Genomic DNA, 23,294 nt, shown 5'->3' with positions numbered 1-23,294 from the left:
ACCTGAACTGATAAAGATGGCTAGTGTTCAGAATGTCAAGAATTCCTAAGAACCAATAAGTACAAACAACTCAAAAGGGAAAAATTAGGCAAAAGACTTGAACAGGCTTTTCACACACACACATAAAAGGAGAATAGAAACATATGAAAAGATGTTCAACTTCATTAGTGATCAAGGATATAAAAACCAATACGACAATGAAGTAACATTTGATACCAAGCAGACTGTCAAAACTCCCAAATTCTGACAAAAACAAGTGCTGGCAAGGATGTGAAAATCTCAATGGGACTGTAAACTGGTATAACCACTTTGAAGAACGAAGACCTAATTAGAACTCAAACATTGAAAAACTAGACCAGCTAGACCAGGCAAGTACATAAGTCTAATCAATAAGCTTTGAAATCATTTGGTTGCACTCTATAAAGAACTGCAAAGTGACCTGGACTTCATGCTTCTTTTGAATCATCTTTAGTAGAAAGTTTCAAGACACACTCCATAAGAACGTTAGTTTTACCAACACCTCAAAAAACAGTGCTTGTTACCAAATAGTAAGCCCTCAATAAACATCTATTAATCCAAAGGGGGGGAGCATAGATGATGGAATTATTTTTATATTTAGACTACTGTTGTATTTAGACCACTCTTAGAAGTGGTCTAAAGTGGAGGGTCCAGAGAATGTAATAACAATCAACCTCTTCTTTCTCCTCCCATCATGGCCATCACTGGTCATGTACCATCATTTCGTAAGTCATCTCAAAATTAAAAATGAATGGCAATTAACTTTAGAGTACCCCACTGTAACTGATTCTGTTATTTCCTTAGCTGCCTTTGTTGTACTTCAAACTTAATTTTTCCATAAGGCAGTGATTTACAACTTTAATGTACTTAAGATTCATCTGAGAATCTTGCTTAAAATACAGACTCCCAGGACCCATTCCTAGCAACTCAGAGTTAATTGGTCTTAGGTAGAAGCCAGTAATTGGTATTATTTTTTCTTCAATTGTGAAATACACATCAGGAAGGTACAAACATACACATTATACTACATAATGTAAACACCTATGTAACTATTACCCAGGTCAAATGTAATATGGTAAGCAGCACTCCAGAAGCTAGCTGGGTCTATTTCTGAAGTTTATGTTAATGCAATCAAGGTATATGAAATTCTTGTGTACCTTCATTCCTTTCTTCAACCTTCTCTTTATTAGACTCACCCTTGTGGTTGAGCTGCTCAAATCTGCTCATTCTCATTGGTATGTTTCATTATATGAACATTCCACAATGTATCCATCTTACATAGCAATTTTTAGCTATTATAAATAATTCTGCCACAAATGTTGATTGTGTATACTGGTGTATATATGCATGAGTTTCTCTACAGTATACATTCAGAAGTCAAACCGATTAAGTCATGAAAATCTTACACTTTTCCAGAAACACCAAACTATTTTCCTAAGTGGTTGTAGGAACTTATGTTCCCACCAGCAGTCAGTATAACTGTTATTTTTAACAAGATCCCTTCGTGATCTAATGCCAGTTGTTAACAGAATGCCCCTATGTGAACACTGCCATAACATCTTGTTTTCTTAATCCACAAATTCACCAAACACTTGGCTTTTACAAACCCAGCACTAGTAACTGGAGAGAGACCACTACACAATATGGCTTTAAAAAGTGCATCATGGCACCAATGCAGATATGACTGTAGGAGCTCTTGGGCTACCTTTTGAATTACATTTCCATTAAGTCCATGAATTACATTTCCAATTCGCCTGTGCATATCACCCCAGACTATTAAGGTATTGGTAGTCCTTGCTGCTGATTCTTTATTTTTCACTGCAACCAATTAATCCTTCCCTGCAGTCCTACAGTTCACTTGAACCTATAATAAAAACACAAACTGCTAGGGGAAAGGAATCCAAATTGACAACTGAATTAAAAAAAAAATCCTTATTTATGAGGACTATTATTATAAAAATGAATATCAAGATCTCATTGAAAAAGAAAACAATGGTCAATTCCTTTACACTAGAAACTGTTTAATGATTTCCATTTAAGTACTTACTGGGTAAGAACCATTCATAGATTTAATGAATTAACTGTATTAAAAATGAAACTGTACTACTATGTTAACTATTACCTTAAAGCAGTCAAAAAGATGATCAAGTTGCTCAGGAGAAAAATCCCATGCCAACTTTGCCAGTAGATCATGTACATTCTTCACAATGGCTTCATGCTTCCCCGCCTATTGAAAAACCAAAGAAAATCAGAGCATACTAAAATTTGAACAGCAATAAGTAGCATACACTGTCTGTGGAAAACTATTAATAAAGTATTCCCATCTCCAACTAACTGTGTAACCTAAGAAAATTCCTAATATTTTACATGTTTTAGAACTGCCATCTAAAACCTGACAACTCAATTTCTTGACATACATGGTTAATGTAGACTTTGGGAATTCATGTGAACTTTTATTACAGTTTATTGAATTTAACATGCCAGTTCTAACATTGCAAATAGGAGAATAAGGCCCACCAGTGGTACTGTTTCAAAATTGGAACCTTAAGCACTCAAAGGCAAAACTGAATGCTTTCTTGGTTTCTACAGACTCAATGAACAAAGCTTTGTAATCTAGAACTCATCAATACTTCCTAAGTGATCCATGAATAGAAACTTGTCATTAAGATAATCAAAGGAATCACATAGTTTCTATCTCTGAGACCAAAGATCACTTATCCTTCTAAAAGCTATTAATCTTTCGGATTATTACAGGATTTTATAAATAATCTAGTGATTTAACTTTCCTGACATCGGAGTTCTTTGTTTTCAGTATATGAAGAAACCAATTATGGATGTCTTACACTCTTTCAATAGACATTTCTTATTATTTTACGTTTGCCTCTTATTTAAAACCTACAAATTGCCAACCTTTACCAAATACATACAGTAGATGTTGGAATATTTTTTATTTTAGAAATATTACTGGCCATCTCAAAAGGATTCTTGACAGGACTTCTGTAAACAATAAGCATTTACCTATACTAAAAGTCAAACAGTATAAGTCTTCATCCCTTTTAACTACAACTATTACCATTTCTTTAGTTTTTAGTACATTTCTTTTACAAACCAAAGAGCCACCATCTTAAATTCCTTACCTGCGCTGCCCAGATATTATCAAGATCTTGTAAGGTCAGGGCCTTTTCTTTGATGACAAAACGAAGAATCTTCTCTAGCTTTTCTACATACTGTGGTTGATGAAGACTATCTCGCAAGACTATGGATAAAATATTGTTCTGCTGTATCCACTCCTAAATAGAATTCAAACACTTGTTTCAAAGCTTCTAAAAATATATACATAAAGTATTGTTCACACTTTTAGCTTCCAGGGTTTTTTTTCTCCTTCTTTTTTTTTTTTTAGTTGCAGCATGCATGTGGGATTTAGTTCCCCAACCAGGGATCAAACCCGGGCCCCCCTGAATTGGGAGCGCAGTCTTGCCCAATGAACCACCAAGGAAGTCCCTGTTCACACTTTTAAACATTAGTAGGAATTTAAAAACTCAAAATAGGCTTCCCTGGTGGCACAGTGGTTGAGAGTCCACCCGCTGATGCAGGGGACACGGGTTCGTGCCCTGGTCTGGAAAGATCCCACATGCCGCGGAGCAGCTAGGCCCCGTGAGCCATGGCCGCTGAGCCTGCGCGTCCGGAGCCTGTGCTCCGCAACGGGAGAGGCCACAACACTGAGAGGCCCGCGTACCGCAAAAAAACAAAAACAAAACAAAAAACAAACAAAACAAAACAACTCAAAATATAATGCACAATGGAACATGGTTATGTGTTCTTTTGATACAAAATTATGAAAAATCACAATAATTTCATGGAACTTAATTTTGCACATACAGAAATGTTTCCATGAATTAGAAACAGTGAAATCATTAAAAAGATTTTACTCCAGCATTTACTCAGAAAATTATTATTTAAATGTAGCAATCGGGCTTCCCTGGTGGCGCAGTGGTTAAGAATCCGCTTGCCAATGCAGGGGACACGGGTTTGCGCCCTGGTCTGGGAAGATCCCACATGCCGCGGAGCAACTAATAAGCCCGTGCGCCACAACTACTGAGCCTGCACTCTAGAGCCCGCGAGCCACAAGTACTGAAGCCTGCGCACCTACAGCTGGTGCTCCGCAACAAGAGAAGCCACCGCAATGAGAAGCCCACGCATCGCAACAAAGAGTAGCCCCCCGCTCGCCACAACTAGAGAAAGCCCGTGCACAGCAACGAAGACCCAATGCAGCCAAAAATAAATAAATAAAATAATTTTTAAATAAATAAATAAGTGTAGCGATCACCATGGTTTAGGTATGGGACTTATTTTAGGATCTTTAGATTTTTTTATACCAGTTTTGATTTGGGTGAAAAGGTACTTTTTACTTTTATTTATTAACCAATTACACTATTATTGCTTATCCATTAGCTTTTTAATCTTCTCAGCAATCCTCATGAGGGCTGTATTACCCTATTACAGAAAAGTAAACAGGCTCAGAAGTGTTGGAACCAGAATCTGAATCAAGGCTGAAAGCTACCGAAGTCTGTTTCTCTGACACTATGCTATATTGCTCGACAGGTATTTATTTAATATTTAAATCAACAAAAGAAAACTAACTCATGATACAATACAAAGGTAACAGTCCACACTGTATGATTTTACACTATTCAATTTAATGAGAATAAAAAGTATTTAGCCCCAAAATGTGCTAAAGAAGTACACTTCTCAGCTGGTAAAGGCCCTTTTTTACTTCTAATCTATTACAGACAGATATTTTTGTAGAATACCATTAAAATGTGGCAATATGAAATTGCTACAGAAGTTTCTAAACACTCAATGCCATCTGCCATATTCATCTAGCCTTGGCAACAGCTCAAGGACCAGAACCAGACCTCAGACCACACTGAGTAGCTCTGTGCTCGACTTTCCACAAGGTGAACAGACAAATCAGATACACAAAACTACATGTCTACCACCTGACCCCCTAACACAGGGCCAATGTGTCTAGGCATCCTCCACATACCTTTTATCACATTCTAATCACTGTTTTCCTATTAAACTGAGGCCTCCTTGAGGTCAAGGACAGTTCTTTTACAGATGTCTCCTCAGTACTGTCAGACAGTATGCACTAAAGTTATTCAATATTTAAGTAGCATTCTTATTCATTTTTAAACTATAATATATGCAAATTATCTAGGGTAAAGTTTCCTAAACTTTCAACATCAAAATGATGTAAGTGCTTAAGCGAAGTCCTTACAATGATGACAAAACATTAACTCATGTGTATCTTATTCCAATAATTCTATTTCCTATTTTAAAATCTTTAAGTGGAATTCATCAAATGAATAGGCCACTTCATTCAATAGCTACCAGATACTACCCAATCTATTTCCCAAATCACCTTTATTTACTCAATTTCAACCCCCCACCCGACAAGCTAATAATTATTTCAGAACACCTACATTCAGCAGTAAGCTTATCAAAGATGTGCTAAGCTACCCATTATCATCAAACAATTACATATCACCAAATATACCAAATAATAAACCATGTTATCACAAAAAGTTCTCAGGATTAACAGAGTTGTAGATCAATCCAAACACCTCCCAATTTCAAAAGTTTACTTTAAAATGTTAACATTACTAACTTTAAGTAGAGCTATTCTGATTTTTGCCTTAGATAGATTCTTATTCATGAAAGTAGAATCAAAGGACTTACTGCCATTCGTTCAGCTGTGAGCCATTCTTCCTCCTCAGGGTTACCATGCCGATGAGTGTAGTATGATACACTAGATATCACCTTATTAACTTCATTAAGTGCATTCATCTTTCCATTAAAAGAAGAAATCTGCAATAATCTGTAAGAGAAATTCAGTGTTAAATACGATTCTAAACATTCACATAAATAATTATTTCAAGAGGTAAATATCTTACCTAAGTATCATTTTTAACCTAAATATTTCTAAATTTTTAACAGTTTCTTCTTGTCCTGGAACCCTTGAAGCTAAATTTTTCAAAGATTTAATAATCATTGAAAGAGCATCATTTTTGGCTTCATTCTTTGCTTCTTTTTTCAGTTCTTCATCAGTTAAGTTTTCTAAAAACTGTGGAACCATTTCTATTACTGGAAGGAAGTACTTTTTCACTGTATGAAGAGTGAGAAACTCATAGCATTGTCCAAATGGTCTGAAACAAGAGAGACAAAAATCTCTTTTAATATTCAATTTCTTACAATTCAACTAGGACTGAACTCAGACTGTACCTATTACTTTAAAACAATCCGGGGACTTCCCTGGTGGTCCAGTGGTTAAGACTCCACACTCCCAATGCAGGGGGTGCGGGTTCAATCCCTGATTGGGGAACTAGATCCTGCATGCTGGAACTAAGAGCCCGCATGCTGCAACCAAAGGTCCCGCGTGCCGCAACAAAGACCCGGCACAGCCAAATAAATTTTTTTTAAAATAATAATAAAAAATAAAAAAAACCAGAGTAATTTCCTTTAAAAAATAAAAAATCCAAGTTACCAGCTAAAGAGAAGAAACCACATTTGAAAAAAGCAACAATTTTTAATCAAGCAATTAAGTAGCAATTTCTATAATGCACTGAAGATTAATTTTAAAACATAACTTACTTAATAAGGGCTGCAATTATTTGAACATTTAATGCTGATCCATTAATAAAACGATCATGCAAAATCTGAAACCCATTTAAAGTGCCGAATTTGTTGAGAAGATCCACGAGCCAACCCTGCAACAATACAGTTAATAAAAAAGTTAACTTCCTGCTTTTGGGCGGGGGGAATGCTATCTGAAGTAATTTCTTGATTGAAACATACTAGAAACAGGAAATTCAATAAAATTATTATGTAAAACCATCTTTGAAAAAAGACACGGAATATTGCATATTGTTCACAGTAATCCTGTCTGTGAGAAAAGCATAAGTAGTAGTATAGATCACTAGGGCACAGTTGTTTGTTAACGATATAGCTGGTGAACAGGAATTAGAAGCCACGCTTCTATCTCAGAGATTCCACCACAGGAGAATACCTTATTATCTGAAGGTCTATTTTAAAAAATTTAAGGGGGTAAAAAGACTCTTTAAAAAAAAAAAAAAAAGATATTTGGTAACCTAAGATATTGTTTGAATTTATTTTTTGTTGTAGTTGTGAATAACTAAAAACACCCTAAAACTACAATAATCTTAAAGCCAAAGAAAAACTAATCCCTGGTATTCTATTTTTTGTTCCTAACTAGAACATGCTGGTTGATGCTCTGTTTTGACTCATGTGAATACACCTAGTTCTCATCTTAGAGGTACCACAATACAATAGTAAGAATTATCTTTCAACCTCTTCTCTAAGGGATAGCAAGTAACTCACAAGTACAGTGCGGCTGGGATAGGCAAATTAAAAAGGAATCAAAAGCTTATACAGATAAAAGAATCAAATGTATCTAAAAAGTCACGTACTTAAGAGAACGTTTAATTCCTTGCCTTCTTCTAAAAGGCCACATTTTGCAAGTCACTGAGGGAAGAAAAACAAGAGGGGGAAAAAGGGGGCACTTTCTCTACTTAAGTCTTAAGCAAAAATAATTTCTACAGCTATTCAAAAACAAACAAAAAGCAGTGTTCAGGACAAAGGGAAAACGCTAAGTAAAAGGTAACTGCTTTAAAGAGACACTATGGTAGTTTCGATATGATTTTTATGAGACTCTAAATCAATTAAATTCTCAAATAAATCAACTACCATATATTTCTATGTAAGTTCATTATAATGTTTTCCTTTTTATTTGGCCTTAAAAGGCTAAATCAAAACAATTAAAACTCTGATTCTTACAAAGAAATCTGTTGAGATAAAGTCAGATACAAAAGAATTTATGTCAATTTAATTTTCATAAGGTATTTTAAATAGACAAAACTAAACTACAGGGATTATGGACATGTGCTTGAGTCCAGCTATAAAGAAAAGCAAGGAAATGATTTTATTAGTTAGGACATTACTTAATGTTAGGAAGGCCAGAGGGGCAATGATTGGGAGGGAGTGTGGAAGGGGGCCTCCAGGGAGTGACAATGTACTATTTCTTGACCTGAGTGGGTTACATGGATGCTCATTTTGCAATAAATCATTAAGCTATTTAAAAAAAAAATTAAAAATCTGAGCATTTAATTCACCAGGTCCCTTTTAGCATTCAGCAATTCTAAGAAAGTACATACTTATTATGTAATGTATTTTTATTTCTCCAGTAACTGGAATGAGACAATTAGGCTGATATACTCAACAGTTATGTATATATAACACAGTATATATATGTGCACAAAGTAAAGAATCAGGCTAAAGCTAATCTCATATATTTTCAGCTGCATTGTACACTTATGCAATTAGGAATACTCAAAAATTAATAATACTCAAGAAAAGCTAGGCTTCAAAGAAAGATATTTAAAAATGTCTTCAACCAGAAGCCATCCTAAATCAACTTGTTCTCTTTGAGACTCTTACAGATTACTATTGACCTACAGAGCAAAAAATTAGGTAAAATTTTAAAAAAATACAGGTATATTTTAGAGATTGCCATTATTTAAATATTAATTTGATTTACTCAAACAAAAAAAGCCTGAAGTGGCAACAATAGGAACCTTGGGAAATACCAGAAACTCTCAGCTCGAAGTTCAATAAGTTTTGATGACTTCCACTTTTAACAGAATAAACCAAACAATATATATATATATGTTCAAATTTTCCTTTTTTTAAAAAATAAGGTCATCAATATTTAAAAAGTCTTCCTAAATTCTAAAGTTTAAAAATTATATATGGTTAATTATTTAATTAAAAGAAGTACAGCTTAGGGATGCATTTTTTAATGTACATTCTGTTTATGCTGGCATAGAAAATTTACATTGGAGAACTTTTACGTTTATGTATACTATATATATTTCATTGATATTTGTAAGTTTTGCTATTTTCCTTTCATTTGTAATTTCTATAGTTTTATGACACATTAGCCAGGCCTTGGTCAAAGAAGTAATCTCCTACTCTACTCTTATTTAACAGGAAAAATATGCTCTGTTTCATACCAACCCAAATTATGACTATTTCCCAAGAGGCTGGGCAGAAGACAATGGGGACTAACTACATGGAGAAAGTCAAAAATATTTTTAAATTAAAAAAAAAAAATTACAAAATAATGCAAAATCCCCTTAAGAGCAATGTGAAATTACCCTCCTCCATGTTAACAGTAGGTTCAGATCATTTAAAGTTCTATAGCAGAGCAAAACAACTGTAATATTTAACTTTGAAAATAACAAACCAACACACTTTTGGTGATCGAGGGTCTGGAGAACGAGCAAAGAGTTCATCTTCAGGCAACTGAACATTTGAGGAAACGGATTCACATGGACGTGTACCATTGTAGATATGGAATTTGCAATGAGGATTTAAGGCCATGGAGAGAAGTTCTAGAAGTGGAAACCAGTCTTGGGACAACTTGGCCACACATAGCTCCACCAGGCGATGAGTATTGTTGATAATACACCTCTGTTATAGAAAGAATAATTAATGAGATCAAACCATCCCAAACAGAAATATCTTCTGATCTTGATTAATTATCTTTTTTTTTTTTTTGTACGTGGGCCTCTCACTGTTGTGGCCTCTCCCGTTGCAGAGCACAGGCTCCAGACGCGCAGGCTCAGCAGCCATGGCTCACGGGCCCAGCCGCTCCACGGCATGTGGGATCTTCCCGGACCGGGGCACGAACCCGTGTCCCCTGCATCGGCAGGCGGACTCTCAACCAGTGCGCCACCAGGGAAGCCCTTGATTAATTATATCTTAATAATGACCTCTCAATTGTGCTATACCGATCATTTTTGAGTTATGTTTAATTTTACTAATATTGGGATCAAATTTATATATCAAAAAGAAATTAGCATTTACTTTATAATTTATATAGTACCTAATTTCAAAAGCTATTTGCAATGACTTACAAAATGAAGCAGGCACTGCTCTATGTCCCCAGACGATGCAAATTACCACTGCTTTCTCTATGCAATTTTCTGACTAGAGGCAACAATTCTAAAATCTAAACAATGTATCAAATATCCCAGGTGGAGTAGGTTTGCTATCTACGCCTCAATGCAAAAGTCTGATACCACTCCCAAACTTTCCATTCTATACTTAAAAACTTACATGTTGAATTAGAAGATGTTGGTATCTTTATGCTATGGTTATATGAGAAATAGTTCACAGGGCATAAAAATATGCCCTGCTTCACAATTTATAACCATATTTCCATATTATAAACAAGAACAGAGACTTGGAGTAATTATGGTACTTCAATCTAAAAATGCACATTTCTTATCACTTTTTAAGATCTCTGGAATCTGATTGTATCACATAATCAATGTATAGTGCATTTCCCTAGACTGAAGGTATTTGTAGAGATTTGTCTTGGTTTCTGCCAGTCATCTGGGGACACCACCAACCTGAGACCACTTTAAGTTCCCCATCTGATATTTTTTGTATCACAACTCTGATTTGAATTCAGGCTTCAAAACTGTTTGAATACTAGCTGGTGGTTTAAGTTTTTAAGAGATTTTTTCCCCCTCTACCAGGTGCCAAAGTTGAAATGTGCAGGTTTCTTTGGTGTTTCTTTCTGTATGTTAAATTTATTTCTCTGCATTGACGCTTTGTGTCTCAGATAACAGTTTCCCATCTTGGGTGTTTTCCTTCCTCAGTGGTACATAAAGTGAGTGAGTGGTGCATTTCACAACTGTCATATTTTCAGTGAAATACGGTCACTTGTCAAAAGTCACAAGGCACTTCAGAACCAAGGAGACAGATTAAACCAATGTTTTCTAACTCTAAATCTCACACTCATTCTAAATGATCATGCTTCTTTCAACAGAAATTATAACTAATAAATTTTTAAAGTTTCTCATTTTAAAATCCTTTAATTAATGGATCAAATATATAACCAAATATACTATATAAGAAAACACACTCATTACTATATAAATCTGATTTTCAAAATTTAAATGAAAGACTCACATGAATTTCAAACTTCCAGCCACTCACTGCCTCGTCTGTAAGGATTTTAGTGAAAGATATTGTTAGCCCATCGCGAAAAAATCGCTGACATGCTTCACTTTTAACATCAAGGCCTAAGAAAAGGAGAGAAAAATTAATGTAAACAAAATATTTCTCTGGTTGTCTTACAATGTCCAATTATAAGATAAAAATAATTGTAAAATATTCAGTAACAGCTAACAAATGCCGACTAGATTTGGAACAAAACTCACAGCATTATGTATAAGAGGTCAAAAAGGTAACAGATTCAGAAACAAAAATAACCTTCAATGAATTTCAAAAATACTTAACTGTATAAGAGTACATTAATCCAAGTAATATTAAGATGAATCAAAACTATTTCAAATTATGACACTGGACCGACCTTAAATACAAAACGGTTATGAGTACCATGTGATAGGGGATTTAAATACTTCACAGTATTTTACTCTCTGACAACAAATCTTAAAATTTTTAATATGACGTTTCTCGGGGACTTCCCTGGTGGCGCAGTGGTTAAGAATCTGCCTGCCAATGCTGGGGACACGGGTACAAGCCCTGGTCCGGGAAGATCCCACATGCCACAGAGCACCTAAGCTCGTGCGCCACAACTACTGAGCCCGTGCTCTAAAGCCCGCGAGCCACAACTACTGAGCCCGCGCGCCTAGAGCCTGTGCTCCGCAACAAGAGGGGCCAACCCAATGAAGCCCACACACCGCAATCAAGAGTAGCCCCGGCTTGCCGCAACTAGAGAAAGCCCATGTGCAGCAATGAAGACCCAACGAAGACAAAAATAAATAAAATAAATTTTTTTTAAAAAACGACGTTTCTTAACTATTTTTAAAATCTCATTTTGGTTGTACATTATCCATTTGACATCAAATACTATTCTACTATTCTACAGAAGAGTTTCATCGATTAAAGATAAATTATCATCTTCCGTATTAGTCTCTTCCACTGGCTCAACATCTATGCTTCTTTATATCCTTCTTTTAATTTCACCTGATTTCAGAAAGGCAACAGAGCTACATGCCCCCAGACACACAAAATAACCTTTAACTCTTGATGACAAAATGAAAAGCCATTCAGTTTGAACATACGAGTATTATTCGATTTTGGCTGTACAACAGACATGACATTTAAGCCCAGTACTGTAGTTTAAAAAATCTGAACCTTGCTTAAAATTAAAATAAACCATGGTCCCAAAGAAATATGGGGAGGAGGAGGGGATTGCATTTCCAATGAATGTCAATGATATTAAATGAAATACCATTGTGTGTTTTTACCTATCACTGTACAGTCAGGACCTAAAACATGTCTAGGACAGAAGCCTTCAAAAATTTGCTGAATTGATGAATAAATGTGTAAATGAACAAAAGAAATCTGAGTGGTGAAAACAATGGTTATCTGATAACGCATTTTCATAGCTCATCAGATTGGTTTTCTAAGATTAGTAAGGTGTAACGACACGTTCCTTAAATGAAGGAGGGTAATTACTCTAAGACAAAGGAAATTTTACCCTTGCCGTGGAATGAGACAGACTTAAGCAAGGTACTAAAGACAATAATTTTTACAACATTTAATTTCAATTGTGATGATTCCTATTGATAATTAGAACACATCCCTGGCTACCCTATTTCAGAAATTGAAATGTTATTGCTGTTTATTTTAATCTCCAATGCCTTAAAAATGAGTAGATATTACAATAGTAGCCCTTTGCTAAGAGAATTCAATTGCACCTAAAGAAAACTAGTCACTGAAAAAAATAATAATTCCAAAATTAAGCTTTTACTTCTAGACAAGAATAACAGCATGACTCCTTTTAATTGGGTTACTTTTTAAAAAAAACACAGGACCTCATCTTTCAGGTCTTTTTTTCTTTTAGAGAAAATCCAAACCTTTTCTGTGTATTAAAGAATAATCAACACATAAGCTAAACAGTTTAAATATGAATATATACAAATTTTACGTATAACTTCAGAGAGTTCACAAACATCCTTGAAGGCTGTCCGAAGGATATGAACCCTTGCTCTAGGGACAAATCATAAGCCATAGCAAGAAAACTTAGTTAAATGTTCTAGTCTAGGAATACACAGAAAAAGTCTTCAGGCATGAAGTGAAACTATTAGCTAGTAGCATACATTATGGAAAGCATAAGACCATTTAAACTTACCTTTTTTACTAAGATCAATAGCAGCTTCTAAAAGCACTTCTAATTCCCCTTTCGGCAAAACTGGAACCACCCATCGAGGCCTAAGAGTTTTAATAATATAAAAAGATGTTTATTGGTTGAACACTGAACGAGGCACTATAAATGAGTTACTAATTACAATTACTCACTTAGCGCACCATGAAAATATTAAAATGAAACTAAAATATTAAAACCACAAGGTTGGCAGAACATCTGCTTTGTGGGACTAAGCATCATCTGTTGTCTCTACAAACAAAATTTTTTTAAGCAACTGTCGAACAAAAGATATAGCAATGAGAGAAGGGAAAATAAAATTATTTTAATAACACAGAATATAAAACTAATAATCAAGTATCACTAGAATATAAAACTACTATAATAATCAAGTATCACTTAAATGGATACCTATTGTTAGAGTTCATAGGAAAGTGCTCTTTCAGGATTCAGGTTAAAGGAGACATGATGAACCTCTTAGTTGTCCATCCACTTCCTCACAAAGAAGAAAAAATCTAGGTGGCAAATGACTAATTTCTGCCTCAACTTTTCCTGAAGGTTAAGTTAGACACAGGTCTCCAAGTCTTTATGCCTCCACAGGCACCCTCCTCCCTCAAACAACGATGCAGCATACGCCCAGGTGGTGCTTTCTCTGCTCCCAGTGCCAGCGGCCCAACCATCTGGGAGTCCATCCTCTTCCTACCCCTTCATCCCTCACTACCACCCAACTTACCCAGTGCTCCAAAAAACCCCATTTTGATAAAAAGTGCTCCATGACCACATAATCTATTAGAAACCAATGTATATCACCCTTTCTCATTGTTTTTATTTACATAAAAAAAATCACTTGTGTTTCTCTCCCCCTGCAGATTTGCTAACATGCAACTTCGCCCTTGAGTGAGCGTAAGAAGTACACTTTTATCATCAGCAACCACCAGTCAAAAATTGAAAAGTAACAGTACAACTTTTTGCTATGATAACTCTGCTACAAAGAATGGGCAGGGACATTACAACTTTATACAACTGTTTGTTTGTTTGACTAATTCATTATATACCATTACTACAGGCATCCGTCAAAAGAATCACATTTAATGTGTTCTTTCAAATATACATTTAAAAACAATGAGTTAAATATATATTAATAGGAAAAATATTTAAAATAAATGAAGTGAGGAAAACAAGTTATAAAATGATATTATAGTAAGAATTCCATATTTGTACAGAAAGCAGCACATATGATAATAAACACAAAGACAACCTGGAAGAATGTACACCTTATTGTTAGTAGCAACTTTTGGTTGGGAGGTGTGTATCTACAGAGGAAATTACAAAGAACATTATTGACATATTTCTATGTTTAACAAGAAGTACTTATATTATATTACTTATGTAATCAGAATGTTTTTTTAAAAATGCAAAGGGTTTCTATTTCCCCTGACATTATATATGTAATGGTGTTAACTGATTTTTAAAAAGTAAACTTACTAAGGCAAGTAAGTGCCTATAAGTGTATTTTCCTTACTTTTCTTTTGGGGGGTTGGAGGGATGTGTCACACCTCCCTGGGACTCACTTGTTGAGCTCACAGCCTGGTGAAGACCACAGACATGCAGGATGGTTCCCTGAAACGCTCTTCCCTTATCTTCTTTAAATCTTTTCCTTCCCATACACACAAGCTTAAACTTTCACACTCTCAGAGTCTTACTCCAAATAATCAAAGCATGGGGCGGGGAGGTGGGGGTGGGTGAATGTTTGTACTATGAGTATGAAAATGTATACTCTGAACCACCCCCATGAGATGAAGATCAGGAGAAACAAATAGCTGAGATGGTTAAACGTCTCAAACTAATCAAGGGTTCACAAAGGGGCAGGCTCTGAGGAACTCAATCTTCTTATGACCTGGTTTACCTCAGGGCCATGCAAAAAGTATTAAAGTCATCCAGTAACCGACATGCTAATAAGAAAAAAAACGGGAAACCACACATACGGTTCTACTTCAGTAACACACCAGCTAGGGTGATCATCATTAAACTGAACACTTTATTGACACTGTTACTTCCTTTCATTTTTTAAATCCATTAAGAACCATGGGTTGCAAAGTACTTGGCAATGACTAAGATGTTAAGGCTATTTATGGAGGCAGTATGGTTACTGGGATATTCCTATCCACTCTTCCTCTTTTCTTAGTACTAATCACTGTGCTGAAATACTTTTGTTTTTCCTGTGTATGACACACATTAAAAAGCAAAACAAAATCAACTCACCTATTGATCATGTCATCCAACTTTGCCAGATCAGTATGTGGAAATGCAGGTTCCTCATCTTCAAGCTGTGGTGGGGCATCAACTTGACCTTGTTCATCTGGGGGAGTTGCCGGGGAATTTTCATTGGAAGAATCAGGTGATGAAGTCTTAATTAAATTCAAACACCAACACAGATTAGGGGGAAATAATGTAAGCTTTTAAAGAAGATATGATCATTGTAAGTTTATGATGTTTCAGGCAGTCTCTGTGCTACTATGCTTTAAAATAATTTCATTTAATCCTCAAGAGCCTAAGGAAGTATTCTTCTGCCACTTAACAGATGAAAAAAACAAACTCAGACAATAAGTAATTAGCCCTAGGTCACAGAGCTCCAATTCTGTGGTCAGGATCTGAATCCAGGTCTAATTCTAAAGTTTGAGTTCTTATCCACAGTGTATACTGCTTCTCCGCCTACATTTCCCATTATATGAGCCCTTCATGATAGAAATTATTGTACACATTTTACAGATTAAAAAGTTTCTGATATAACATTTATTTTTCATTCTGAAGAGAAAAAATAAATTTTATTCCACAATTCCCCTAGTCTCCAACTATTATCCAAATAATTATTAAAACTTCACTGTGGTTTCTAAATAAGTCACACCATTTTCAACTAATAAGGCTAATTTTATTCTTTCATTCTTCATTCTTTGTGCTTCTTTTTCCCCCCCATACTTTAGCTGTGTACAATATTTCCACAATTAAGTGAAAGAACTTTTATGACCCTTATTAATTTTGAAAGCAGATAGTATTTTTCTCTTTCAAATTGAGACTGATCTAAATTTTAAGCTGACTTTTACTCGTATATTCTTGAATTTTCTACCTACTGTAGGTTGATGGCCCTTTTAAAGAAGGCCCCTTTCCCTATCATTTTAGCATTTATTGAACAGATGCATAAGTAAGTACTTGTATTGAAGACAGTTGGGTATACCACCATTAATATATTCTACTTACAAAGTTTATATATGAACTCATAGAGCCAATTTGCAAGTAAATAGCAAACTTTTACTTAAGATGGCGAACACTACGCAGGTGCTATAGGGCTAGTTTCAAGGCAAAAATCTATAGAACAGAATTCAAGTTTTTTCAGAAGCCCAATAAAAATATTTGCATTTCAAGTATGTAACTTCGGAAGTCTGCTTCATTACTTTTTAAAAAGGCCCATTTCCCCTGGTATATATGTATTATATACATGCTCACAGAAATCCTAAAGACAAAAATAACAATTAAGATACCCGCAATACCACACCAACAGATAAGCACCAATGACATTTTCAGTTATTTCCTTGCAGTTTTTCTTCTATGTGACCCCCCCAAAATCCTGTCTATATATATGTATAAATTTTCAATAAAATTGGGATTATACTTAAGTCTGTGTCCTTTTCCATTCAACATTTGAGTATTTTCCCCCATCATAAACAATCTTTTTTAAAGAGCTGATTAATGGCCACATAGTATTAATTAAACAAAATTAAGGGACATTTAGCATTCTGCAATTTTTATTGCTTACATAAAACTATACTGAATCTTTTATATATAAATCTTTGTGTTGAACTTCAATTTTTCCTTAGGACAGAACCCTGGAAATATAATTACTACAACAACAGTATAAATTATTTCTTTTAGGGCTACTGACATATATTTTACTAAATTCCATTCCAGAAAGTCTGCACCCTCCCATGAACATCTCCCAAGATTGTTCATCCCATAGGGCCTTTGCCAAGGCTGTTTCATTTATCACTGGGCTTTACTATTATATATACTAGAGCCTAAAATTCTCTCCTATGGGAACACTCTTTTAAAAACTATTATAGATTAAGTGAAAAATCTGATTGGTTTTAGAAATTCCCTTTATGCCAATATGAAAAAGCATTTTCAAAGTAAGCCGTAAGTTGGGTAGTGATTAATGCTATGGTTGCTTCCTCTTGGTCCAGTAAGTGTCAAATCTTCTGAAATAACTAAAATCCTAACATTAAAAAGTAGAGAATAAGAAAGTGAAAGAGGGATTCTACAGCTAGTTAAGAACGCAATTTGTGGGAATTCCCTGGCGGTCCAGTGGTTAGGACTCCGTGCTCTCACTGAGGGCCTGGGTTCATTCCCTGGTTGGGGAACTAAGCTCCCACAAGCCGAGTGGCGCCCCCCCCCCCACCAAAAGAATGCAATTTGTTTGTTCCTTTTTTTCTTTTAATTATCATTCATCCTCAAAAATGTAAAGAGCTATTTAAAGGAAGAGGACATAATGCAGATACATAATATTAAGCTGAGTATCACAAACCTAAGAGCTCTTAGAATTATCAAGTACACCTTAAAAATAAAAGTAAGGTTAGAGGTTTAATTTCTGTCTAAAGCCATGCAAACCACAAACACTGCAGAAGATGTTAAAAGTCCATGCAAGATGCAGGTATGAAACAGAAGAGAGCAAGATACTGGAACTCAAGCTACAAGCTCCTGGTTTAAAAATATAAATCTCTGGCATCCAACACAAACTTTAGACTATGTTTAAAGAAACATGAGTACTGGCTAACAAATTTATGACACAGGAAAGACTTAACAACTCTGTCCAAGACTCGTGGCCATATACTTAAGTATTACATGTCCCAAAAGTGGGAACTGGAGAGGAAAAGAATAAAGTTGACATTTATTTGGGGAAAAAAAACATTAAAACCTGACTTGCTCACTTCTCTAAAATGGCAGAGGGAGAGGATGAAAGGGGGGAAGGGCGGAGGGAGGGAAAGTGCACCAGCGCACGCGCGCGCACACACACACACGCAGCTCTTTCCTATCATACCTGTAATAGAGAGAATACGTAATCTATAATAGCTGGACAATAAGAACTTAACCACAAATGACAAATGTAAGTACTCTACAATAACAGTACTTTTGCCTAAAAACTTATCCATACAGAATTCTACACAAACATGTACCAAGTGTAAGCAGCAAGTCTGTGATTCACATGCATGCACCTCAGCTACAAATTCACCTCTAAGTGCTGTTTGAGCCGCATATCACAAGTTTTAATGTTTGTCTTATGTGGTTTAATATGTCCCAGTATAAAATTACATACAATAGAAGGCTGAAAATTAATTATCTAAACTTACATTTCAAGAAATGAGAAAAACAGCAGCAATCCAAACCCAAAAGAAGTTAAGGGAACAAGAAATAAGAGTTAAAAGCATGTAAGTGGGGGCTTCCCTGGCGGCGCAGCGGTTGAGAGTCCGCCTGCTAATGCAGGGGACACGGGTTCGTGCCCCGGTCCGGGAAGATCCCACATGCCGCGGAGCGGCTGGGCCCGTGAGCCATGGCTGCTGAGCCTGCGCGTCCGGAGCCTGTGCTCCGCAATGGGAGACGCCACAACAGTGAGAGGCCCGCGTACCACACACACACACACAAAAAGGCATGTAAGTGGGAAGGGCGAAGAGAGTTAAAGCCAAAAATTAGTTTGGGGGAAGGTTTGATGCAATTGATAAATCCTTTAGGAAAGAGTAATCAGGAGAGAGAACACAAATTAGCAGTATCAGAGATGAAAAAGGAGATGCTACCACAGGCCCTAAGACATTAAAAAGATAATAAAAAAGGATATTATAAAGTTTTACTCCAATAATTTGACAATCTAGATGAAGTGGACAAATTCCTTGAAAAACACATTACCAAAATCCACCAGAAAAACAAAAAAATCAGAAAATTCCCCTATTTAAAAAAAAAAAGTTGGATCTGCAATTACAACCGTTCCACAAATAAAGCCCCAGGCCAGATGGTTTCACCAGTAAAATCTAAATAATTAATGAAGAAATAACTGAAGTCTTATACAAATTCATCCAGAGAATAAAAGGAAGAATATTATGAATTTTGAGGCCAGCATAAAAATCTAGATACCAAAATCTATTTTAAGCTCTTTGCAAACATTATTTCATTTGATCCTCTTAATGATCCTATGAAGTAGTTATACTATTATTATCCTTATTTTATAGCTAAAAAACTGAGGTGTAAAGGTCATATAATTTACCCAAAGTCATAAAGCTAGCATGGTGCAAAGCTAAAATTTGAACACAAGCAATATGACTTGAGTCCATACTCTAACCATAGGCTACATCAAATGATTTAATGCTTTGCTCTGGAACTGACACAGAGCTTAAATACTTGATTTTAATGATTACTGATAGTGTAAGACACCAGGAAAAAAAAAAAGCGGGGGGGGGGGGGGGAGACCTGCATACCCAAGCATCACCATCTATAGCCCTTGAGTTTCTTGTTACTATGTAAGACCTATGTTTATATTTCTTAAAATAACAGTTTTATGGTTACTTCATAAATTATTCAGAACATGCTCCATTATTTAATATCCCATAATAGACACACCAATGTAGCTTTAACTAGTATCTTAAACATCCTACCTGATTCTGTTGGAGGGGGGGCTGAGACTGTCCATCAGGAGCCTGGCCCTGGCTGTCATTCCCTCCCACTGGAGAGCCACGAGTCGTGGCTGTCATACTCGACACAGGGCAGATCTTTGCAATTTTGTCTGCTTATGTAGTTGTCTTGAAAAAAGAAATTATAGTCCACTTATAGAAGATGAAGTACCAGCATTTGTCAGTCTTAAAAAGCTCCAATTCAAGAATAAACCATCTTGCAGAGACCATTGCATAACCTACAAGTAGAAGAAAAAAAGCACATTGTTTTAGACATAAAAAACATGAACTAAGGAATTGTTCGAACTTAATATTACCAGTGACTCTAGTCAGGAGAAAGTGGCTATATAAATGAGAGAGAGGACAAAGCTGAAAAGTTTCATCAATACTATATTTAACTTAATAAACTGATAATAGTACATCAGCAGTTATGTCAAGAAAACATACAAGTATAGCCTTATAATATTTCAGTTTCTTCCTGGGATTCCAAAGACATTATCAAGGTATTCACTTAGTTGTCATTTCAATTCAATTATGGAGTGGCAAAACTGTCTTCAATTTGCCAATGCCTTGAATATACACATTCCTACAATGTATTTAAGACATAAACCAAGTAATAAAATCTGATTGTTAACTGTATACTACTCCTCCAATACGACCTATTTTGTCAAATGACCTTGACTCTCCCCTTTTGGGAAGGTTTTGGCCACAGGCACTCCCAGAGCCATGACAGGGCTACAGACCCAAACTGTTTAACAATGGAATTCCTCTTTGCAGAAATCTAGCAAAGGTGTATAGAGGAATACCACCAAACCCTCAATTCTATATTCTTAGCTGTGTAGTAAAATCATCCAAAGTGCTTTTAAAAACACTGACGTCCAAACCCCTCTCCAGATTGAATAAATTACAATATTCGGGAGTTAAGCCTAGGCATCAGTACTTTTCAAAAAATCTCCCCCATGACTGATTCTAATGTACCACGAGATTGAGAACCTCAGCTGACTGATTTATAGATCTTTGGTTATAAGGCAACCACACTTCCATTTAGTCCATGGTATTTACTTCAAGCTTAAATATAATCACTTAACCCAGAGATGGTGTTCTAACAAGATTTTGTTTCACTTATCAAATTGGCATAATAAAAAGCTTAAGACTGATAACATCGGGTACTGGGGAGGCTAAAAACAGAAAAATCTTTAATACATAAAGTGGAAAAACAATTAAAAGATAACATGGTTGAACACCCTCGCTTTCACTTTTGTTTTCCATTTTTATACAACCTACATACACTAACAAAAAATTTTATGTGAAGTAGACAATTTTAAAACCCAGAAAAACCCACCTATCAAAATCTTCAGCCACTTTGGGTTGGCTGGCAAATTGTTTAAATTTTTTTTTCTTACCACTCAAAATATCAGCTAACCAATCCAACTTCATTCTCTCTACTTCAAATTTGCTCCAATCTCTTTCTTTTGATCCCACTGCTCATGATCCCCAATGAATGATGCTCCCTCAATCTTTTCCTGGAAACCTTGTTCTTAGCCTATAAATATGCTTGAATCTTTGTTACTGAAATGAAAAATCACCAACCTCTGTCCTTCCCTTTCCCCCCAAATCTTAAAAAGAATGCCTCTGCTTCTCCCTTCCCTTTCACTCCTTCCACTCTCTCATCATCTAGCTGTATCTAAACTATCAAAACTGTTTTAAGCCACTGGGTCTTAACTGAGGTCTATGGATGGGTTTGAGGATTAACTCCCCTAAAATTACATGCAAAGCTTTGTAAATATGTACATTTGGGGGTGGGGGAGGTCTGCTTCACAGATCATCAATGCTCTACTAATTGACAATTAACTGATAATCAAATGACTGCCCCTTGCCGTTCACCCTGTTTGCCCTCTTCTTAGCGTTAGCCACAACTGGCTGCCACTACCCCCACCTCCCTTCTTGAAGCTCTGAGCTTTCTTGGCTTATACAATCCTGGACTCAAGTTTCCTTTCCTTTCTACTTCTTTTCAAAGGGGAGGGTAGAGAATAGTAGGTAGTAGTGATGTCAGTGACAAATACAGTTTTCAACACTGAAACAGAGGTGAAAACCTCCACTAGACGACTGACCCTGTAAGTCAGGAATTGAAGGAGAACTTGGGGGTCTTGAACAGAACGTTAATGTTCACAAGAGTGGGAGACGGATTCATTAGCATCATCTGGGAGCCCCCCGAATACACACCTCCTTCTGAAAGTGAGGGGGTCACAATCTTGGGGGGTGGGAAGAAATAGCATAATATATTCTCAAGTGTTGGGCAAGTTGGGGAGGGGGGACGAAACCCTGAGGCACACCAAAATTAAAGTGGTGTTTTTAAGGTAAATCCTTACACTTTACATAGAATGTGGCATTTTCCTATAAATTAGAAAACCACAGCTCTAAGAGGTGACTTGACCAAAGCACAGATAGAAAGCAAGTCTAAAAAATTAATTCTATTACTTTGTCCACTAAACCAATCCTATCGCTCTTCAAAAATTATTTCCGGGAAGCAACCCAAGGATGAATGGATAAACAACATTTGGTATATACATACAATGTAATAGTATTTAGTGTTAAAAAGGAAGGAAATTCTGACTTGGATGAACCTTGAGGATGTAATGCTAAGTGAAATAAACCAGTCACAAAGGGGCAAATATTCCATGACTCCATTTATATGAGGTACCTACAGTCAGAGAAGGAAAGTAGAAGAGTGGTTACCAGGGGTTGGGAAGAGCAGGAAATGGGGAATTATTGTTTAATGGGTACAGAGTTGCAGTTTGGGAAGATGAAAAGTTCTGGAGATGGATGGTGGTGATGGTTGCACAATGTTAATGCACTTAATGCCACCGAACTATACCTAATAATGGTTAAAATTGAAAATTGTTTATATATTTTTCCCACAATAAAAAACATACATACACACACACACGGCACTAACTGCTCTCTTGCTTTGCACTCTTTAACATTAGATTATTTGAGTTAAAACATCTTAAAATTATATTCTCGTGTTGTTTTGTTTATGCTCAACATTGTTCCATCTATATGCATCCCAATAACTCTCCATCCATAGACAAATCAAAAATATCTGGCAAAAGTCGGAGGACAAATTATTCTAGACAAAAGCATTCTGTGGATAACTAAGGGACTGTCCCTTTCAACAAAATAACATTAAAGTAAATGGAAAAGGTGGCAGTCTGAATGAAACCTCTCCCCAAACAAAATACCTTTCTCTCAGACCACAGAACTAAATCACCTTCTGCTTCTTGCAAAGTATTCCATTGGCAAAG

General features: G+C 35.9%; 1 protein-coding gene across 5 annotated transcripts in view; it reads right to left on the bottom strand.

Annotated features, from left to right (window-relative positions):
- USP9X (ubiquitin specific peptidase 9 X-linked) overlaps positions 1–23,294 on the bottom strand; it is a 126,557-nt gene that overhangs the window by 74,802 nt on the left and 28,461 nt on the right. For all 5 annotated transcript variants that reach the window (XM_079910462.1, XM_079910463.1, XM_079910464.1 and 2 more), the window contains 10 exons: positions 19,975–20,228; positions 15,545–15,690; positions 13,271–13,350; positions 11,080–11,192; positions 9,352–9,570; positions 6,673–6,788; positions 5,976–6,227; positions 5,761–5,899; positions 3,156–3,308; positions 2,141–2,245 (listed from right to left, as the gene is read on the bottom strand). In XM_079910462.1, coding sequence (XP_079766588.1) covers positions 2,141–2,245; positions 3,156–3,308; positions 5,761–5,899; positions 5,976–6,227; positions 6,673–6,788; positions 9,352–9,570; positions 11,080–11,192; positions 13,271–13,350; positions 15,545–15,690; positions 19,975–20,070 — 1,419 coding nt within the window. In that variant the 5' untranslated portion in view covers positions 20,071–20,228. The remainder of the gene's footprint in view (positions 1–2,140; positions 2,246–3,155; positions 3,309–5,760; positions 5,900–5,975; positions 6,228–6,672; positions 6,789–9,351; positions 9,571–11,079; positions 11,193–13,270; positions 13,351–15,544; positions 15,691–19,974; positions 20,229–23,294) is intronic.

Source organism: Stenella coeruleoalba (genome assembly GCF_951394435.1).
Source record: "Stenella coeruleoalba genome assembly, chromosome: X".
Lineage (NCBI taxonomy): Eukaryota > Metazoa > Chordata > Mammalia > Artiodactyla > Delphinidae > Stenella > Stenella coeruleoalba.
The sequence above is the reverse complement of the archived record's forward strand: the minus strand, read 5'-3'. Positions and strand labels throughout refer to the sequence as shown.